The sequence below is a fragment of the Centroberyx gerrardi genome, chromosome 5, assembly GCF_048128805.1.
Source record: "Centroberyx gerrardi isolate f3 chromosome 5, fCenGer3.hap1.cur.20231027, whole genome shotgun sequence".
NCBI lineage: Eukaryota > Metazoa > Chordata > Actinopteri > Beryciformes > Berycidae > Centroberyx > Centroberyx gerrardi.
The window spans coordinates 14,407,501-14,428,066 of NC_136001.1; the positions used below are offsets into that span (position 1 = coordinate 14,407,501).

General features: G+C 39.7%; 1 protein-coding gene across 2 annotated transcripts in view; it reads right to left on the reverse strand.

The window, feature by feature from the left end:
* LOC139915274 (guanine nucleotide-binding protein G(s) subunit alpha-like) overlaps window positions 1–15,084 on the reverse strand; it is a 35,520-nt gene extending 20,436 nt beyond the window's left edge. Inside the window, exons 1-5 of one of the 2 annotated variants that reach the window (XM_071903849.2) lie at window positions 13,639–15,084; window positions 11,489–11,561; window positions 7,895–7,949; window positions 7,206–7,325; window positions 6,506–6,529 (exon numbers count right to left, since the gene is read on the reverse strand). In XM_071903849.2, coding sequence (XP_071759950.1) covers window positions 6,506–6,529; window positions 7,206–7,325; window positions 7,895–7,949; window positions 11,489–11,561; window positions 13,639–13,777 — 411 coding nt within the window. In that variant the 5' untranslated portion in view covers window positions 13,778–15,084. The remainder of the gene's footprint in view (window positions 1–6,505; window positions 6,530–7,205; window positions 7,326–7,894; window positions 7,950–11,488; window positions 11,562–13,638) is intronic. The other variant, XM_071903850.2, reaches the window with a different exon arrangement.
* Window positions 15,085–20,566: the final 5,482 nt, after the last annotated feature.

Here is a 20,566-nt window from a genome sequence, read left to right on the forward strand (position 1 = left end):
GTGTGTGTGTGTGTGTGTCTATGAGTTGTGGGGTCAAATGAAAGGAGGGGAAGCAGGAAAACAGGAGTCTTAATCGCAGTCGTGCGTCCAAAAATTTGACACCCTAAAAAAAAAAAATAGAATAATTTCACATGTAAATCAAATGTAACAAAATGTATTATCCTTCATTTTTCTCGGGGTTCCCAACAGGAAAAGTAAAAGTAAAAGTGAATCTAGGGAAGGAGAAGAAAATAGAATAGAATAGAATAGAATACCAATCATTTCCCTTAATATTCATTACATAATACCAGCAGACACAGGTCACAGTTGGAGCGAATTTGTTAGAAAAAAAAGAAAGAAGTGAAAATCAAGACAAAAAAAAAAAGTCAGTAGGAATGTTCTCATTTCAGGACGGTATGTCTCATGATCACAATCAGACTCTACTGCATGCTGGTGGTAATAAGCTAAGAGTCGGGGCTGGTGGTTCCCTAAATGGAGAAGCGGTACGTTCTAAGGAGCCTGCGTCCACGGGGGTTAGGCTACGTTTCGCATTTGGGTCTCAATGGGTGAAAAAGCTTAAGAACGCGCTGATATTCCCTCCCTCGGTTCGTAGTTGGAGGCTCTCGGCCCGTTCGGAGAGGAGCAGCAGATGAGAGGACTCTGACAGAGGCAGGAAACAGAGCGGTTCATTGAGTTCATGGAGAAATGGAGAGCTTTGTACTGACACAAGGCTTGGCTGTCACTACATCGGGCCTATCGCTTCACTATGGTCTGCAGTTGGTCGCATAGAATGCTATTAGGCACAAATAACCCATTATGAGCCATAGGGTGCTACCAACATTAAGAAAAAAAAAAACAATTTACCGTATACTCTTTTAAAAACACACTCCACTCCTCTCACATTCAAAGAAATCAGGTATTTGTATTAAAGAGACGAAGTCTGGCGTAATTTTGTAGGCTGTAAAGTTAGCAATTGTGCCATTTGGTGTGGAGTCCAAAATCCCTATGGAAAATATGAATGGGCTACACAGAGGCTCACTAGCTATACTACGTTTTGTTCCATGAAATAAAATACATCAACTAACATCACCTTTGTGAATTTTCATCCTTCAATTACTTTTTATATCGATTGTTGGAAGCAAAATGCTAATCGTTTGGGAGAAGACTACAACAGTCAGCTAGCTAGTCAGCTAGTCGGTTTGACAGGATGAGCTAAATAAGATAAACAATAACAACTATAATACCTGTTCAACGCAACACTATGAAAATCTTAATCATTTGAATGTACAATACAGTCAGGAGATCGAGCTCTAGCAACAAAAAACTTGTAAACGAGAGGTAAAGGAAGTCGCTTATCAACGCTACTGTAGTCCGCTTCCCGCAGTGATTAGCATTTTGTTAGCAAAAAGTGATATTAAAAGTAACTAAAAGATCAAAATTCACAAAAGTGGTGCTGGTGGATGTATTTTAACCCATAATTTAACTCATGGATATCTGTTCAACACAGCCCTTATTTTTGGCATTTTTTGAAAAGCCCATTCATTTTTTCCATAGGGTTTTTGGACTACACACCAAATGGCGGAGATGCTAGTGTATGGCAGACAAAATGATGCAAAATGACGACTTCCACTCATGGCCTCTAGTTTGTCAAACTCGTCTCACATTATGGATGGGATGGCTGAGATGGAGGCGAGTCATGGATGGGATGAGGTCAGACTGGAGGGCCAGTAGTAGGGTAGTGTTGTTTGTCTGTTTGTTGCAAAACATCACATTTTTTTCTTACCACAATACAAAGTTGTCTAACAAGAGCTACACTGTTTACTACAGACACCTTTAACTATCGTAACCATTCAGTTCGTTCCAGTAATTGCCCATAAGAATCTGTTACAAATTGGTGTTTTTAAAGACACTCTTATCTAAGGTCCAGTATCAACATGTTGTGCTGCTGTTCTGTAAATCCAGAGCTCTGGCTGTAACTTCTTATTCACATGTGAAGTAGGACCATACAGTACCATTCTACTATTATTATTCAATTTGTCCCAACTAGGTCAGGAGGGTGATTTTGACCAAAAAGGCAGCTATTAACTTCCTCCAAACTTGATTTAGCTCCTAAAAAAAATCCAATATATGTTATTACTTTGATCTTGCATAGCTCAGTATAGATTTGTGTGCAAGAACTGAGAGCTTTGACTGTACTCTTTGAATTACATCCTACAGCCACTCAATTTGAAATGAGAAGTCATGTTTGTTACGTTTATTATGCATTAGTCAATAAATCAAAAAGTGGCGGCGAGCAATCGCAGTGTGCACAGTGTTCTTCATTTACATTACTCTACTGACAGTGACTACAAACCTGGGGTCATGTGAATGACAATAGCAGTGTGACCTTGTGGAGAGGTAAACAGAGCTCATTTAGGACTAAAAGCTCAAACAAACATTTTCTGAGTCTACAAAGTCAGCTTCCCATACATTATCAATGGAGCAGATCCAGAAACTGTCTTTTTAGTGTCAGGTGAAAGTTGGTCATATTTGCAAATGTTGACTGAAGTGTCCAAGATCGCACGACTAACACATATGAACTTAAGCAAGGATATCCCTTTAAAACATTCTTGGGGATGATCACCTCTCTATTTGAGTGAACAAAAGTTTAATTTATACTCTCTGTGTGATGCCTGTTGTTATTGTTATATACGGCACATAGAGCACACAGGGATTTTTAACGCCAAGAGTGTGCATGTAACTTAAAACTGACCAGTCAGATTATCTATTTCTGTGAGACAAACACTCATGTCTGCACTGTATCTGTGAGACTGAAGCACAGTTAACGTGTGCAGCTTTGCATCACCTACGCAGAGCAACTCTGCGATCAACAATGCCATAATTTGGGACATGTAATTAGGAAATGTATTTGGGTTATCAGTCCAACAATCTACCAGCAGCTCAGTTTGATGTTGAACACTTGACTGATTGAAAATGAAAAAACAAACAAAAAACTTCAAGAACAAGAGAAGAAAGAGATTTCCAAAACTTCCAAAGCCAAAACTTTCCAAAGCCCTGTATCCCTGTATATGCAGCAGTGCAATCAACTGGAAGAGATATCAACCACTTAAAAAACTGGTACAACTGCATACACTCATCACCTGTCAAGTGGATTCAGAAAAGTTACAAAAACCATGACCAATCAACTGCACAAATGTGGAGCTGGGAGCAGGAAGGCCCGGGACAGCAGGGAATAGTAGCAAATTGGTCTGCAAGGAATAAAAAGGCCTAAGTAAATAATCCTAGTAACATTTTTTTGCTTCCAGCCATGGTTTATTTTATCAACATTTTCCTTGACAGAACATTTTAGAGGAGAAAAAGATACCGGGCTCCTCCTTTGTGAATAATAATAATAATAATAACGATATGGAATATTGATAGGGATAAGGAGAGAAGATCGAAGAGAAATCGAGAAAAGACTAGGCAGATTCAACCCAGGCCTCGTTCTCTTTCTTCCTCTCCCTCCCCTGCTAAAAGGCAGAGTCAACCAGTCCAACTGGTTTCCAGTAGGCCCTAAGGCCAGGCGAGGGGAGCGGGCAGAGGAGGAGGAGGAGGTGGAGGTGTTGGAGGAGAGGCCAGGCCTATCAGATCGGTTTCTATTCTATTCTCTTCCCAAACAATCAACCACCCATTCATCTAATAAACAGAAGTAGAAGTTAACGTAGGAGTTGACTGAACTTTCTGCTTCAGGGAAATAACATTTCATTAGAAGTTGCTTTAGGTAACCAACCAGCAACATACCAGCAATGTACCACTATTATTACTGATAGTATATACCTATTCCACCTCACCCCCCATATAAAAAAAGAGCAAACTCAATAGAAAGTATCAAGTGAAAATCTGTGCGAGTGCTTGCCTTTCCCTTCTATCAACACACTGTAGGTCTTTGGTAGAAGTCTAGTGACTGACAGCCTGAGGGAAGGGTCAGCTTGAGATAGGCCCGCATAACAAATTTGCCATGACGTAACAAGAGACAATATCAGGAGACTGCCTTTTGCTTACACACAAATACACACACTCTTCACTGGAAACTCACTCCTAAAGAAAAGCCTACACTGTGAGAACAGCCACTTGAAACGTTGAGCTGTAAAAACCCGAAGCAGACAAAGCATTTATCTTCCTCCATGTAACTTCTAACATATTTGAAGTAATTAAAAGGGATATTTCAGAAATATTTGCATTACATCTAATCCAGCAGTCAATCAAATGCATGACGTGTCATTCATAGACTGTGCATAAGTAATGGTTATGTTTTATTTTGTTAAAAGTTTACTTCTGAAGGCTACTCTGAACACATTCCCCAGGGTTTTATGGGCAGTTTGAGTTTCTCTTCAAATTGTCCTGTTCTCCTATAAGACAGTACCCTGGTTTTCACTGTAACATGTCTATAGCAGGGTTTTGGTGGCATTCACGGTTCGAATTACGGGGGGGATTGGGGGGGTCTGACCCCCCTAATTAAGACTTGGACCCCCCCAAAAGAGGTAAAAACAACAGGTCGGGGGGGTCGAAATATTTATATATCCTTCTTACTTGTAATCGTAAATATTACAATATATTTCCCATATTCATGCCTAGAAGAATCTTGTAATACGATTTCAGACACCCCTAAAGTGGACCATACCATTTCTTAACCTTGACGTTAGTTGAACGTCTCGTCTGCCTGCCTCACTCAAACAAGGCTTTAAAGTCTATGCTCGCGTGCGTCGCACAAGCCAATGGAGACGCCAGGGCTGCCAACTCTCACGCATTGACCGTGAGACTCACGCAATTGACACTTGCACACGCTCTCACGCCACAAGTCCATTTTCTCACGCAGTGAAAAACAAATTCATCACTGATAACGTCGCGGCGCGAAAAGAGACACTGACAGCGCACGGACAGACGAGACAGAGCAGCACCGTGCAGCAGAGAGTTATTCAGACCATCGGGGGAAAGCGAGAAGAAATATACACAAATCTATTATATTGTAGGCCTAATTTATTCCCATGCATGCTGTTAAGAGTAATCTCAGTCAGCGGCTCTTCTGCGTCTCTCCCTCTCCTCTCGCGCCGTGCACACGCAGGCAGGAGTGAGAGTGAGTTACTATGGTTACGGGACGCTCTGTGTCTGTCGCTCTGAAACTTTCTCGCGATTCCATAATAGGTTTTTAGGTTAGTATGCCTATGCAAAGTCATGAATGTAAGCACCTCAATGCTGAAATCTAGTAATATAACATAATTTTACATTTTTGGTTAACATTATACAGGGTTGCTGTTTCTTGACTTAATCCAAGAGGTTAGGTGGTGTAGAAATGCAGGAAATTTGTTTTAAATTACTATTTTTTTTGGGGGGGAGGACCCCCAGACCCCCCTGCCAATTATGTAGAGAATACTTTGTTGGTGACCCCTGACTACAAAAGTTGTTGTGTGGTACGTGCCCCATGAGCTGGTGTAATGGATTTGATTTATCATCATCTACAGACTGCAGACATTACGTTAAACAAGCAAGACGCTGTAAGGATTGTAAGACTTCAGTTTACTGAAGCATGCGTCTGCGCTGTACTGGGTTCCCTTTACGCCCTGGAGAAAAAGTTGACCCCCCCGATTGTCATTGTATAATTCGCACTCTGGTGGCATTACTATTTTAGATGAGCGACCAGGGTGAATCCTCACCTCTATAGGCCAAATAATGGCACAACATATGCCATTTGGTGAATGATTTCATCCAAGACGCCTTACAGCACCAGGAGTGCAACTGTATTTTTCCTGCATGGGCGGACCCAGTGGGAATGAAACCCTTAACCCTGGAAGTGTTATTGCCTTGCTCTACTCACCAAACTATACAAGACCTCCATGAGAAGTGAATCACATAACTTTTACCTTTTGAAGGGAAATTGAATGTCATGATTAAAGAGAGCCCAGGCCTTAGCTCAGTGTTTTTCAAAAACTAGATCAGGACCCAAAGGCTGTTCGCAGGAAGAATAACGCAGGTCTACAAATTATTGTGAAGAAACCAGATTCTGTCTAGATTACGTTGCCAAAGCCTTGCCAAATCCCAAATCTAAACCCTGTAATCTATTAGGTTAGCAGCCTAAAACCAGGGCCAACTTTGCTTGATTAGCCTTCAAATAATATGCAACATCAGTGTTGCACACCAAATAATTATTTTGAAGATGGAAGCCCAAAAAAACCCATTAAAACCAATTGCTGGTCCAGTAGTGGAAGCGCTGCGGGCTCGCAGTGACTTCCTGACAGCTCGGCGTGCCCCGGGAGCAGACAGCAGCTCAGGGGGAATCCCTCTGAGTCTCTGTGTTTCTGGAGGACAGGTCCCACCAGACCCATTTAGGGTTATTACAGACAATCAGTGTTAATAGGCGGTGTGGATCTCTCAGGTGAGAGGCTCATTCAATTGACAGCCTCCCAAGCGGGAGCACACCTGCTAATTACTGAGCCACCCAGAAAACAGAGCAGAGAGTCTTACAGGCTGCCTGGGAAGGTAGTTTACTCACCCGCAGCACACCTAGCCAGGGTATCTGCAGGGAGTTAAATGTAATACTTTTTAAGACGTTTTAATAACAGTTAGAATAAAATCTAAGACCAATTTTACAACAATAATAAAGATGAAAAGTTTAAAAAAAAAACACTAGACCTATCAAAATATAGATCTGCACAACCAGCTTGATTTCTCCCAAGAAAAGTGGTACACTGAGAAAACAAAATTTTTAAGACATTGTAAATGTGATTTACAAGGCTGTAATTGATATTGGTATTTACTACCTTTTAAGGCCTTGATTTTAATTAAATGAAAGACATTTTAAAGCTTTTTAAGGACCTGCAGACACCCTGCTAGCACTGGCTGCTTCTACACCACACTGACGTAGCCACTCTACTAGCTGCTTCCTAGGTCTTTTTGCACAATTGTGCACAATTTGCAGGACAGTTAGCAAAATTACACAGGCATGCGTGCCACAAGCCTAGCTTCAGCAGTTGGACAATTCATTATGAATTGCCTCTGGTAATACGGAGAAATACTTTGATGATATAACACTTTTCATGGACCTCCAGATGACAGAACACTGAAGAGTTTGTTAGGATGGAATGGGACTTGCAATTTCAAGATGGAAACAAACCGCTGTCTGCTGTTAGGTCTAAAAACAACAACAGAGGTCAGAGAGTCAATTTATTGCAAGGAAATAAGCTGCAACTTACCGAAGGAAATTCAAAATCCTTCTGGTTTACTTGGTTCAGGACATAATCAATTCGGGATTGGTTTGCTGGGCAGGCTAACTGGCACGGGGGTGTGAGTGTACTCATGGCAGTCAGAATCGTCTGAATGGAGAGAAGAGAAGAAGAAAAACTTAGTTAAATTATTGAAAAACCTATGCACATTGACACACTTCTTTGAAAAGTATAACAGGGTTTCTACACATTTTAATATTCAACACTTTTCCAGGTTATTATTGTCTCAAAGCCGTTGCACACCTACACTGTATAAAGAGTTTAATTGTAATATGATATATATATATATAGATATATATCTATATATATATACACATTTTGAAAGAAAAGTGTTGCCTGAAGTTCATTACTCAACATTTTAAAAGCATCCGCGAAAATGTTGCCAATTTGTAAGCAAAAGTGTTTTATTACCTAATGACTTCAGTAATAATTTATCATGACTTTGACTTTTACGCTCATTTCTTTTATATGGTAGATGATTCATTCTGAAAGGAAGTACTACACTCTCTCTCTCTCTCACACACACACACAAAAAAAACTTTCAGGAAAATTTTCTCTTGATTTTCTGTCTTCTGCTCTACCTGTGTGGGAACCGTTATTCCAAAATCTCAAACTGTAGATATTTTAATCCAAAATGGGTCAAAAGAACAATTTCTTACCTCTATAGCTTCTTTAATGTTGTTTTTAATATCATGAATTTTCTGTTTTTTCTCCCTGTGAAGAACAAGAGTTTGGAAGTTAGATTTTGCTTTGTTTACATTATTTTTTACATGAATACATTCATTACAAAAAGGAAGGGTGATGGTGAATACAGTCAATCACTTTTTTAAATGCTTTTAATTATTGAAATGGGGAATTGGCAAAGAATTTTTCTAAACTAGGCGGAAAGATATCAGCTGTCCATGTATGGTAAATATGGATAATACAGCTATGCAGGCTAAGATTTTGTCTAAAACAGGAAAAGTAATTCTTCAAACTTCAAAAAATATCAATCATCCTAAAATTGAAATAATGACAAAGAAGTGTTATATGTGTTAGTGATTATAAGTAAGGTTCAAGTGGGAACACAGAGTGTACAATATAAACTTCTCCAAAAGCCAAAAAGTAAATTATATCAGACATCAGTATTATGGCTGCTCAGGATGCACAGATACCTTCATTTTGCTGACCAAGTGCAACTACTGAATTTTGTGTACTTGCTGATACCAACTGAGAACAGCAGAACTTGTCTTAATTTTGGCAATGACAATTTATTATACAGAAAATAGCAGGGCAGGAGGGTGTTGGGGGAGAGAGGAGTATCACATAGACTGCTATATTTTAAGTGTAACTTTTAACTATAAGCAACTATTAGCACAAGGGGTAGTTACACCAGATCCAAAGTATTGGTAAATACAATGACATTTCATTAATTTAATGTTGTAATGTAGTTAATAAGCAAACATAATTTCACCATCACCAGACAGCACTGTACTCGGTTCTTGTGATCTGTGGCCCTCACTGATACCAATGAGCATAGCAGAGTTGAAATCCTCAGATACTCAACTACTTTTATTTTGAAATTATTTCAAATCTCCTGACAGAACAGGGGTTTGACTATAGAAAATCAGATTTGACATTGAAATTCCTCTGCCTGGCCGTTATTGAAACAACCTTAGACCCGCTTACACAATCAGATTCCTGGTGTGATTTCCTCTGCATGATAATATAGACACAAGACGATCAAAATATCCCGGTATTTCAGGACAATGCGAAGCACAGCCTGCAACCTTAGCCATGTGTGTGCGTAGCAGCTGTGTTAAATGAGAGTGCGCTGTGCAGTATATTTTGTCGACATTACAGCTTGATGAGGGACCTGCTCTGTGTGCATCCTAACAACAACGGTGAATCAAGCCAGCTACACTCAAGTTATATTGAACCGAAGAATTTCAAATGAATAGCGCTGAGTGAATATCTCTAGGTAATGAATGTGTTCAAAGTACATTTGCGAAAAAAGTAACATATCAGTATCAGTGCAGGATTAGTTGCTGCTGTCATCGAAACTTAAACTTAATTAAGGATGTCCTAAAGGAGAATACCACTCAATTCAACAGCTTTGAAATGGTATCCCTATTTGTTAGGGCCAATTCATTCTGTATTAGTGAACATTTTCAATGGTCTGTTATAACCAGAAACAAGAGAGAGGAGGCCAGTCGAACTAACATGGAGTGTCACACCAATGTAGCTCTACCAAAACTGAGTTAGAAAAGATAGAAAAGGTGACTCTGACAGGACCCGGGATGATTATCCAAGGATAAAGGGATATTGTTTTTGAACTGATAGTACTGGGGCGTCCTGGTGGCTCAGTGGTCTAAGGCGCATACCATGTAACCACAACGCCCCGGGTTTGAATCCCTCTATCTCTCTCCCCAATCTTTCCTATCTCTCTTCACTGTAAACTATCAAATAAAAGGCAAAAATGCAAAAAAAAAATTATCTTAAAAAAGAAAAAGAAAAAACTGATAGTACTATTGTAGGGAGTGAGCTCTTTTGGGTGTAAAAGTTCAGACAAACTTTGTTCGATTTCACAAAGTCAGTCTCCTATTCACTGTGCATGGAGATGCTTCAGGCTACGCATTAGACATTAAGAGAATAGAGCCTTGATTCTCCGGTTTCCAGCATTTGGGAGAGAGTTGTTTATGTTTATGAGTACTGACTGAACTGCCCTATGTAACAAGTTCTTAAATGGAGCAGCTTCCCCCACCCTAACTTATCAAAGATATGGGAATACCAAACAAAACTTTAAGAAAGGTCAGATCAATCTGATTGATTATTTCCTCAAAGGCTGGTGAGCTGATGGGTTTTAATATTATATGAATGGCGTCAGAGTGGGGTCTGTTTTCCTCTGGCCTCTTCTCTCAGCCCCTCGTTCCTTTATTCCACCAGTAGAAACTCAGAGCAACCGGAGTACGACCGAGGAGAGAAAGACTACATTCCTCACACTAGGGACCTCCGCAAAAAAAAAAAATAAAAAAAAAAAAAACACCCTCTTCGAAATGAACTGCCATACCAATCTCTTCTCACCTCCGCCATACAACTCTCTTACTCTCCTCTCATGTCCTCCCTTCTTCTTATCCCTTTTCTATATTATTCTGTCACTCCCCATCATCTCCTTCTGTCCTCATCCGCCTCTCCCGGCACCTTGCGCCGACTGGCACTGCCCGCCCCCAGGGGGGAAAACCCAGTTAGGTAAAACACTCCGGTCCAAGTGCAACAAACCCCCGGAGCAAACACAATGGAGTCACAGCCTACTGAGGATTTGTCATTACACCAGGGCGTCTGGGTCTATGGGAGCATCTGTTCAACATGACCCAAAAATAAGCACATGATGATGCTCCTACCCCAAAACCCCTTTCTAGGAAATGAACGATCCAGAATAGAAAAAATGTGACTTTGTTTCCATTGCATCAAGTTGGGGTTGAGTTTTAGGAAATTCACAAGACCGGGTGGTTTCAACACCCGGGGCAACGTTGCCCTGAAAACCTGAAACAGATAAAACATTCTTCTGGAGTCACGTAACTGTGAGTATTTATTCCAAAACATTACAAAAGACTCCCAGCACATTTGACTTCATAGTTATCTTCATTAGACCATATTGGACAGTTAATCCCTCCATGGGATGACTGTGGAGTAGGAAAAACTTTTTTTTATATTGGTAGAGCAATAAGTTTGAAACAGTCCATAAATGAATCCTGAGTAAACCCTCAGTCGCTTTACCAGTGCAGCTGTATATCAGTGTCACATCACAAATTAGGCAAAAGTAACTCTTCTCTTCTTTCTGGCTATAGAAGACAGTTGTGATTTACCAGTATACTGACCAAACTGTCCTAGGACACAGGTATAACATATTTCAAAGCTAAAAGTTGATGGTATTCTGCTTTAACGTGTGAACAAGACCACTGAGCGCACCTCCAGAGCCGCCCCTTTAGCTTCAAAATATAACTGGGTGTTTTAAGAGGAAATATTTTATGAGTAAATGCAATTTGTATAACGGTAAAGAATCACCAACCTACATTTCGATTTTTCAACACATGGGGATAATTTTGTTTCTTTGTTAATGGTTAGTTCTGTTTGAAGATGCAGTCAGCGGTATAAATGAAACCAGTAACAGTAACCTGTAGTGTTTCAGTCAATCAAAAGCCTTGTAGGTGTGTAACAAATGACAACTAACAACAGAGATTCAAATTTAAAGCATGAGGGAAACCAACACTTACTCTGCGTTGAAGCCATTAACGTGCAATATTCGCATCTGCTTGACTATCGTGCTTTTGCCGGATTCACCAGCCCCTGAAAGCAGAGAGAAGAGCGAGCAATAAGTCAAAAGGTGTTTAGAAGTGTTGCAAGGCACTGACTAAAACACCATGGGCTGGCATCCAGGATCACGATCAGGCTGAACCTTGTAGGATTTGGTTTTAAAAACTGTGTCATATTGGATAATCCATTCAAAGAACTAGTCAGCCTGGGATACAAGCCCCAGTATGGGTCTGGTTTAGGTGTTTTGGTGTTATGCAGGAAGATCTGGAAGGTAAGTGAACATGCTACAACCTTGACACTTAAGACTTTAATGTTAAAATGATTCAAACGTCAGCCAGCCTTATAAAACAGGGTCTTGTCCAGTACAACACAGACACTGTCCTGATTCTCAAGCTAACCAGCTAACTTCTGTGGCATCTTATATCAGATGTAGCAGGTGACTCTTGATTCCTGGATCATGCTCTGTGTACGTTACAAAACAACAACCTTTAAAACGGCAAGAGGTTTCTCGGAAACTTGCCGTAAAAAAAACACAAAGGCCATATTTTTAAAATGATTCCCTTCGTAGATCTGAAAATGTCTGGATAGACACACAAGCAAGATGGTGAGACCTCAATACAGCCAATCAGAGGGACAGGTGGAGCTAAAACCATCTTGCTTGTTCTTATCCACTGCTTTCAGATGTGAGAGGGACTTGCGGTATCAGGGAAGGGAGAAGGATGAAGTAGGCTAACGGCTGGACGAGATCAGTTCAGGATATTGGCTCAGTGTGTTTTTCTTTGGAGCAGAAATGAGCCAGCAGTCGGGACAGGTGGCAGAAAACTGTTAAGCCTGACAAAGACTGTTAAGCAACAACCGGATGTCTTATCCATAATTCTGACATTAACTCTTGAGTCTTGATACGGAGCACGTTGCCACACCGTATCCATCCATTCCTCCCTCGATAAAGGTTTTGCACCATTACACAAGTCCAAGGGGAAAAGGGCACGAGTCCTAAATTTGTCAACAATCCGAGCAAACTGAAAATGAAAGGGGACCGGGCCATATCACCTCCTAACACGAACACTAGGAGTGTTCACAGCTAGACTACAGGCCTGCTGCTTAGGCCTTTGGAGCATCTCAAGAGTACGTGTGCGGATCCAGGATCAATTCTGCCTTTCCGATTATAAACGAACGAGACGGTCACTCAAGGGAACCTAGCTAGTAATCCTAATTCTGCCCTCTTACTCTTGAGAGGCTTGATAAGGAAAGAAACTGGCCCTGGCCTATAGGTTAAATATCGTGACATGAAGACCCTGGATGGTAAAGCCACAAATAGCTTTATCAAATGAAAAATAAATGCGGCCTGTGTAGAGTTTTCAGCAACTGATCTGAGAATATCTATTTTCGGGCTCGTGCAGTGTGAGGGGGCTGAGGAGCCGATGTGGAGAGGATTATGTGAAGGTGCCGTCTGCAAGTATGGAGTCATGAAAAATAGCATCAAACATGAGGTCCGTGGGCCTAAATCGCTCGAGATGAAGGCATCTACAGACATCTACACAACACATATCGCACACACACCAAATCACAGACTGTGTGGTGGACTGTCGCATACGCCATGTGGAGAGAGAAACAATCATGCAAATCCCCGTCGGTGGCTTTACGGCCTCTGCATGGTGCCTCTGCTCCACACAAATGGTGGCGTCCACTGTGTTTCACATGTTCTGTATAGCCCATGCAGTAAACAGGCCTACTTTTTTATTGTCCTGTGTCAAGACACCGTCGTTGATGTAGTAGTGACATTGCATTATCATGTAATTCCATCATTTGTTGATGCTACACTGCTGTAGGGCAAAGAAGTTTTCCTAAAACCTGTGAAAACTGAAACATTAGTTATTACATTTGTGTAAAAAGCTAAACATTGTATAAACCAAGCACAAATACAACCAAACTTCTGTGGTGGTGACACAAAATATAACTTTAGAGTGTGACTGAATGTTGCAAGTGAGAATAGGCCTAATCTGAACACACACACACACACACACACACACACACTGTGCACACCAATGATAAAAAATGTGAATTGTGTGGCTCGAGTGCAAACAAATCCATTTCATTTCACAAAACCTACCTAATAGTAGTAGCCGGTGGGTTGCTCGGTATATCTGTTTGTCTTTTTGAAGCTGCTTCTCTATCTTTTTGTTTGCTTCCCTCTGTGCCTTCTCCTCATTTCGTTGGTCTTCAGTCTTACTATTGCCAAGACAGCCCATCTTCCCAAAAACCCAATGAAAGGTTCAGGGGAGGCAGGGAGAGAGGGAGGGAGGGTGTTTATTAGAATAAATAAATAAATCCTAAATTCCTAGATTGGCCCAAGAGAGGAACACCTGGCTCAAAATGGGTGACATTTATGTTGCCAGATGCAAATTAAACAAATGGAACCTGTTAGATGGTGGAAATTGGGCTCCACCGGTCTGGGCACAATATGTATAGATAAATATATTTATATATTACTGCTAATTTATCAACAGAGATCAGTCAGAGGGAGCAGAGCAACGATGCCGCCCTCTCAGACGCTTGATTCCTGTGTTTTTCACTGTAAATCCGCAATGAAGTCATCAACACTGATATGAATGTGAAATTTTCAGCCCTCCAATGTACATGAATGAATTTCGGTGGTCGGGATTCCCACGACGTCTTCAAAATTACAACACAGAATTTTCCTTTTTTTTTTTTTTTTTTTTTTAGCAAATGTCTCCTCTGGAGCCCATCTTCGGCAGATTTCTCAACACTGCCATTCAATTCATTTCCATTTACAACCAAAGCCCTATTTTTCTCCCCCTTTTTTTTTCCTCTTCTCCGTTCCTTTTTTTTTTTGCTTGCAATCCGTTCTCCACCTAACCAAAGCACATCAGAGGGTGGGTGAAAAAAATTAAAAAATAAATATTTCCTCTTAAAATGACGGCATGTGAATCATCAGGCTACACCGGGCTTCTTTCTTTATCCCAAACGTCTTTCAAATCCGTCACATTATACACCGTCTTCGTTGTAAGCTTATCAATAATATCCTGTTGTAGCTGATGTCAATTTATTTCCTCTCCTCGTCAACAGATGCTGGTGCTGCTTTTTGGAGGGTTTGACCAGACCCAAAAAAGGCCCCTTCTCCGTCCTTTTTCTCTCTGTAATTTGTATTTCTCCTCACATCGGAAAGCTTCTCCGGACGAACAAAGGTTTTTCTGTTAGATGTCCTTGAATATAATGCAATATCCAGGTTATATTTGTGGAAATCCTCCGTTATTTTCCTGTTTGGCGCAGGTACAGCCCGCTGTCAAGTCTCTCAGCTTTTTGTATTCCCTTTGAATCCGTATGGTAGATTATGGTTACATGTGCATATATATGATACATGAACATACCGCGGTGTTTTCAATCACTAATCCAGCGACGAGACAGTTATTTCACCGCGGAGAGGCCAGGTCTGCTCTGATGAACAAACTGGGGAAATACGAATCGTTTCTCTGTAGTATTTCTCTGAATTATTTTTTTCCCCTTTTTTCTCTGAGAATTGTACATTGAGATAGATAGCGTTGAAGAGGTGGGGTGGGGCAAACAGCTCTCACGGAACCCTGGGAACGAAGACCAGTTGTCAAGCCAGCCGGAATAAGAAATACAACTTCCAGTTACGACTTTCAAAATAAAGGCCGTATTGACGAACATGTTGCAACGTTTTCTTTTGGAGTACTACTAAGTAGTAAAGTGTAAATCAATAGTATATTTAGGGAGGGATCTGTAGTAAAAGAAAAAAATAATTGCTGTTTCAACAATTGTTTTTCTTTCTGCATTATGTCCCCTTCACATCATATATTTACAATATATCATGTATTCATCATATACACAGCATATATTCATAGCGGCTGGCAAAATAAATGAAGACCCCAATCCATGCACACGCCAGTTCTTGAATCTCCTTTTTTTCCCACAAGTGACTAATTTTACGCATTTATTTTGAAGGCAAGATCGCATTACTTCCGCTCTCCTTGTGGCTAACTCTGAGCGGCTTGACGCAGCTGGAACGAAGCAGGCTCGGATCACATGATTGCCCGGAGCGTCATGAAGCAGAGGTACAGAAGGGGAGAGGCGCCCTCTTTGAAGCAAAATGATTATCTATCCACCCAAAAGGGCTTCATCAATAACACTGAAACATGCTACATTTATGTTATAAAAATGTACAGATATAGCCTATAATAAAAAAAAAATAGGCATAATATATTTTAACAACAACAACAACAACAGCAACAGTAATAATAATAGTAATAATAATAATAACAACAACAACAATAATAATACTAACACCATAGTTCAAGTATGGCAAGCCTATAAAAGTGCATTTTTAAAGTGTTTTGAAGGAGGGTGCTGCGTAGGCCAGCAAGAAAGTTGTTCCAGGGCCTTGGGACCTTGGTGGAGAAAACTAGATCAGCCTTATAAAAACTTCAGTGCTGTGTGATTAAGGTCAAAAAGAATAAGACAACGCTTTAAAAAGACAGTCGAGCTGTAACTTCGTATTAGAACAGGACTACAGAAACCTGGCTTCATAAACTGTGAAGTGAAAAGCTGCCCTCTTTGAAAGAAAATGATCATCTGTCCACTCAAGATACTGCAGGTTCATCGGTGATACTGAAATCAGCCATCTAAGTTATAAGTATTTATATATAGATACAATCAAAAACAGTAACAATTTCATTACAGTGTAATTAAGAATAAAAAAGAATACGCCAAGACTTACAAATGATAGTGACTGCCTATTAGATTAGGCCTAAAGGAAGATAAACTGCCTATAATCCAGTTTCCTAAACTATGGGTTAGGCCCCAAGAAAAGATGTGGGACTTTTGTTGGTGGATCTCCATGACAAGAGAAAAAAAAATATTTAATGAGCTTAGGACCATGGGTGAGACTGATTAAAGTTCTCATTTGGTCCTGGAATGAAAAGTTTAAAAAGTACCTGTGTCTGTAATCTAACAATCATATGATGAAGTAGTTTTGATGTCACACCATGTTAGGCCTGGGCTACATTTCGGTGGGGCTCACTTGCAGATGTAAGCAAGAAATTATATCTCGGTTTTGGCTTTTGAAGGATGTTATAAATATTGTTCTCCTATCTCTGTCTTGTAATCTTGTGCTTACATTACAGGACACAACCTTCAAAAAGTTGGCTATCACTCAAAAGAGCTGAAGGATTTCTAAACCCTCTCAATACACTTGGAGAAACATTTTAGGAAATATAATCCAGACGCTCCATCAACTCAACGCACCTAATGGCAACCAGAAGACTATATTTTTTCATAATAATTTTCTCTCCCTCTCCCTCTCTCTCACTCTCTCAATTTCAATTCAATGAGCTTTATTGTCATGACATACATGTGTATATATTGCCAAAGCATACAACAACAAAACAACAAATACAACAAAAGACAAGATGAAGCATAAATTACACAACAGATCAGTGTTTTTACACTGAATATTGGTGAATAACTACAATAATCAGCGTTCCATAGTTACTTTTACACTGCTGCACATATAATTACTAATTATTATAATACCTACACACACTTTTAAACAATTTTGAACTAAAAGCATCAATCTGTGCATACACATGTCCATATACACATAAGCATATATATGTACATATTGTATACATACAATTATAAGATACAAAATTATATTCATTAAAGATAGGGTATGTGACAAATTGCAATATAATTACTTTTTTGATTTAACTTATTTCTCTAGTCATGTGGCAAGCAGTTACAAATTTAGCAGAAAGAGTTGCAGTTTTGTCATCTTCTCCAAGTACATAGTGTAGTTTTTCGTCTTGGGTGAGAGCAGAAAAGCCAGGAATCAAAACCTGAAATATTCAAATAAGTCTCTCCAATGGAGTTATATTTTGGACATTCAAACAGAAAATGTGCCTCTGTCTCTATCTTATTTAGATCACTGTGATCTCTGGACTCTCTCTCTCTCTCTCTCTCTCTCTCTCTCTCTCTATGTTTAGCAATACAAAAGTGAAAAGGCGTCTCCCCTGAAGGAAATGACCATTTATTCATCCAAGGGAGGTTCGTCAATGATACTGAAATACTATAGTCATGCATTAAAAACTGTGTCATTATTGTGTGCCAAGGCAAAAACATAGCTCAGTTTGTCAGTCTATAATAAGGATAGGCCTAGAGTTTACTATAGCAACAGTAAGCCTTCCTGCATATGAAGGCAAGAAGATATATCCAGTTTTTTGGATTTATAAACTATTTGGAATACATAGCAAATCTGAAAAGAAAAAGAGCCATGCATACTGGATTAATGCTCCTTTGGGTGATTTATTCAGCAATGTTCTGGTACAAGATATTTGTGATAAATGCTTTAAAAGCATGAATGAATGACTGAATTAAGTACCTGGACAAAAGTAGGCTATGTTATTTCTGATCATGCAGGTGTAAGAGGGAAAATATTGTATGTTTTGCCTGAGAAGGGCGAACTGCAATAACTTTTTCTGTGTTCTAAAAGACTAGAGTTTAGATTTCATATCAACAAAAAATATTAAACTATGTATTAAACTATGTCTTCCACTTCAGTACCCACAACATTTGTGGCAGGAAAGTGATAAAAATTGAAGTAATTTCTCTCAGTGTCAGTAGTTGGCTTCATAAGTCAGTACTTATACTGTGGCTTGTAATACTTGGGTCTGATTGACTGGAGAACTTCCATGAACTTCTTTTAAACCTCATAACAAGACCATTATTCAAAACAGTTACCACATTTTTGAACTTGATCAATACAGTTCAAGAAACTTTTATATGCGATCCAGATGTTCTGTCAGCTTTACTCACCTAATGGCAAAATGAATACAATAGACAATTTTTTTTTTCTGAAGGTAGTAATCTCTCTCTGGCTTTTTCCCCTCTCGCTCTCACATGCATGCATGGATGCAAACTGTGGGCATCACAAATCGCACACACACAGACACAGACGTGCAGCAGACGCACACACACACAAACACGTCAAAAGGCAAGGAAAAGAAGCTCAGGGCAAAACACATAAAGGTCATCAATGACAACTAAATACTACTGTGGCTCTCTAATGAATCTCCACAGTTAGACAGTTGAAGAAGTAATGACCCTAATTCCCAGAGGGACTGAGGAGGGTAAAATCTGTACCTCTTGGAACAACATACTCCTCCTGGGACCACATCCCGCCTTGCATCTACCTCTCTGCTGTTTTTGCTCTCACTCACCATACACAAGGCAGGATGCTAGCTTTCTTATCTACAGGCCACAGTGCCTGGTAAATTCCCCCCCAAAATTCACTATTCTACCAGCAAACTAGATTTGGCTAGGCATCTGAACACTGGACCTCTGAACAACGGTTTTCCTAACTATCAGAGTGGCTAGTTGTGAAAATAAGCAGCAAAAAAAATTAGGCCTATAAGCATTTGGCTGCTGTCATGTGTTAATTTGTTTTCTGTCTGCCTGAGCAACAAAACGATAATAGGCTACTTTAGAGGGGTGGACATGCCACTCTAGACATAGGCTAATAAATCTCTCTTCTGTACCTTGACCTGCTCCAAACTTTGCATCTTGAACAAAAAGTAGTTTTCATTATGCTTCGTCATGCTATCATGATACTACTGTCCTTGGTATCGTATTACTTAGTCTGATACAGTATCACAGGGTACGATTGTGGTATTATGACAGGCCTGCCCCTTAGCAAAGTAATGACCAGGTAAAGATGGCGGCCTCCTGGTTTGAGGTGACTACATTTCATAATATATCATAAACATACACACAGAGCAGCAGGGGCACTCGCAGGCTAACAGGGAACACACTCTTCTCCTGCTGGTGGATTCCCATCCAAATCAACTTTGGTGAAACAAATCTAGTCGTGATGGTAGTCTACTTTTACATATTTGGTTGTCTCTGATGGTGCTAAATATCCAAATTTCAACAACTGGGCTACTACTACTACTACTACTACTTCAACTACTGCTACAACTGCTACTACTGCTACTACTACGACTACTGATACTACTGCTACTACTACTACTACTACTAAGACTATTGATACTACAACTACTACTACTACTACTATGACTACTGATACTACTGCTACTACTACTACTACTACTAAGACTATTGATACTACAACTACTACTACTACTACTACGACTACTGATACTACTGCTACTACTACTACTACTACTACTAAGAATATTGATACTACAACTACTACTACTACTACTACGACTACTGATACTACAGCTACTACTAATCATCATCATCATCATCATCATCATCATCATCATCATCATAAAAATAATAACACTGTGGAACTGTTACTGAGGAAACTGGTATTGAGGAAAATTGTCCGATTATTCCCATTAATGTTCATTCACATCTTAATCTTATTCTAATACTTGATTTAAAAGTAAATATGATCCTTAATGTGCTGAGTAACCATAACCTTTGGGCCCATGCATGAGCATAAATGGAATAATCATTTCAATTTTCAGTACCTACAAAGTTTACTTTTTGGAACTACTAGGCTTTATGAATAAAAGGTTGTCATCTGATAAATTCTAATCCTCTGATAAGTCCTAATATCAAGAAATACAATGCACCTAAACTATTAAAAAAGACAGTAATTGCTCTGGTTATGTCATCTGTTATGACCATGTTAATCCTCTAGATGGTAGCATCCCTCATACATCGTCTCCCAACTACATTATTGCACCATTATTACACTTCTTAACTGTCAATATAGCAAAACTGTTTATTTTATTAACATCTGGATCCTTTAGGGGAGGAATAATACTTAACACATAAACATTGTAACCTTTTGAACAATATGAGGCCGACTCCCTCATGAACAGTCCCATTCTGAGGGAAAGTGCTGTCTTTCTAAGGACTATTTCTGCAGTATCATCTTGTCTGTGCTTCCTGTCAGACATGGTAGTAGCAGGCTGTTTTGGCATGTCATTTGCCTTTTTTTCCTCCAATATGTGTGTGTGTACACCCAC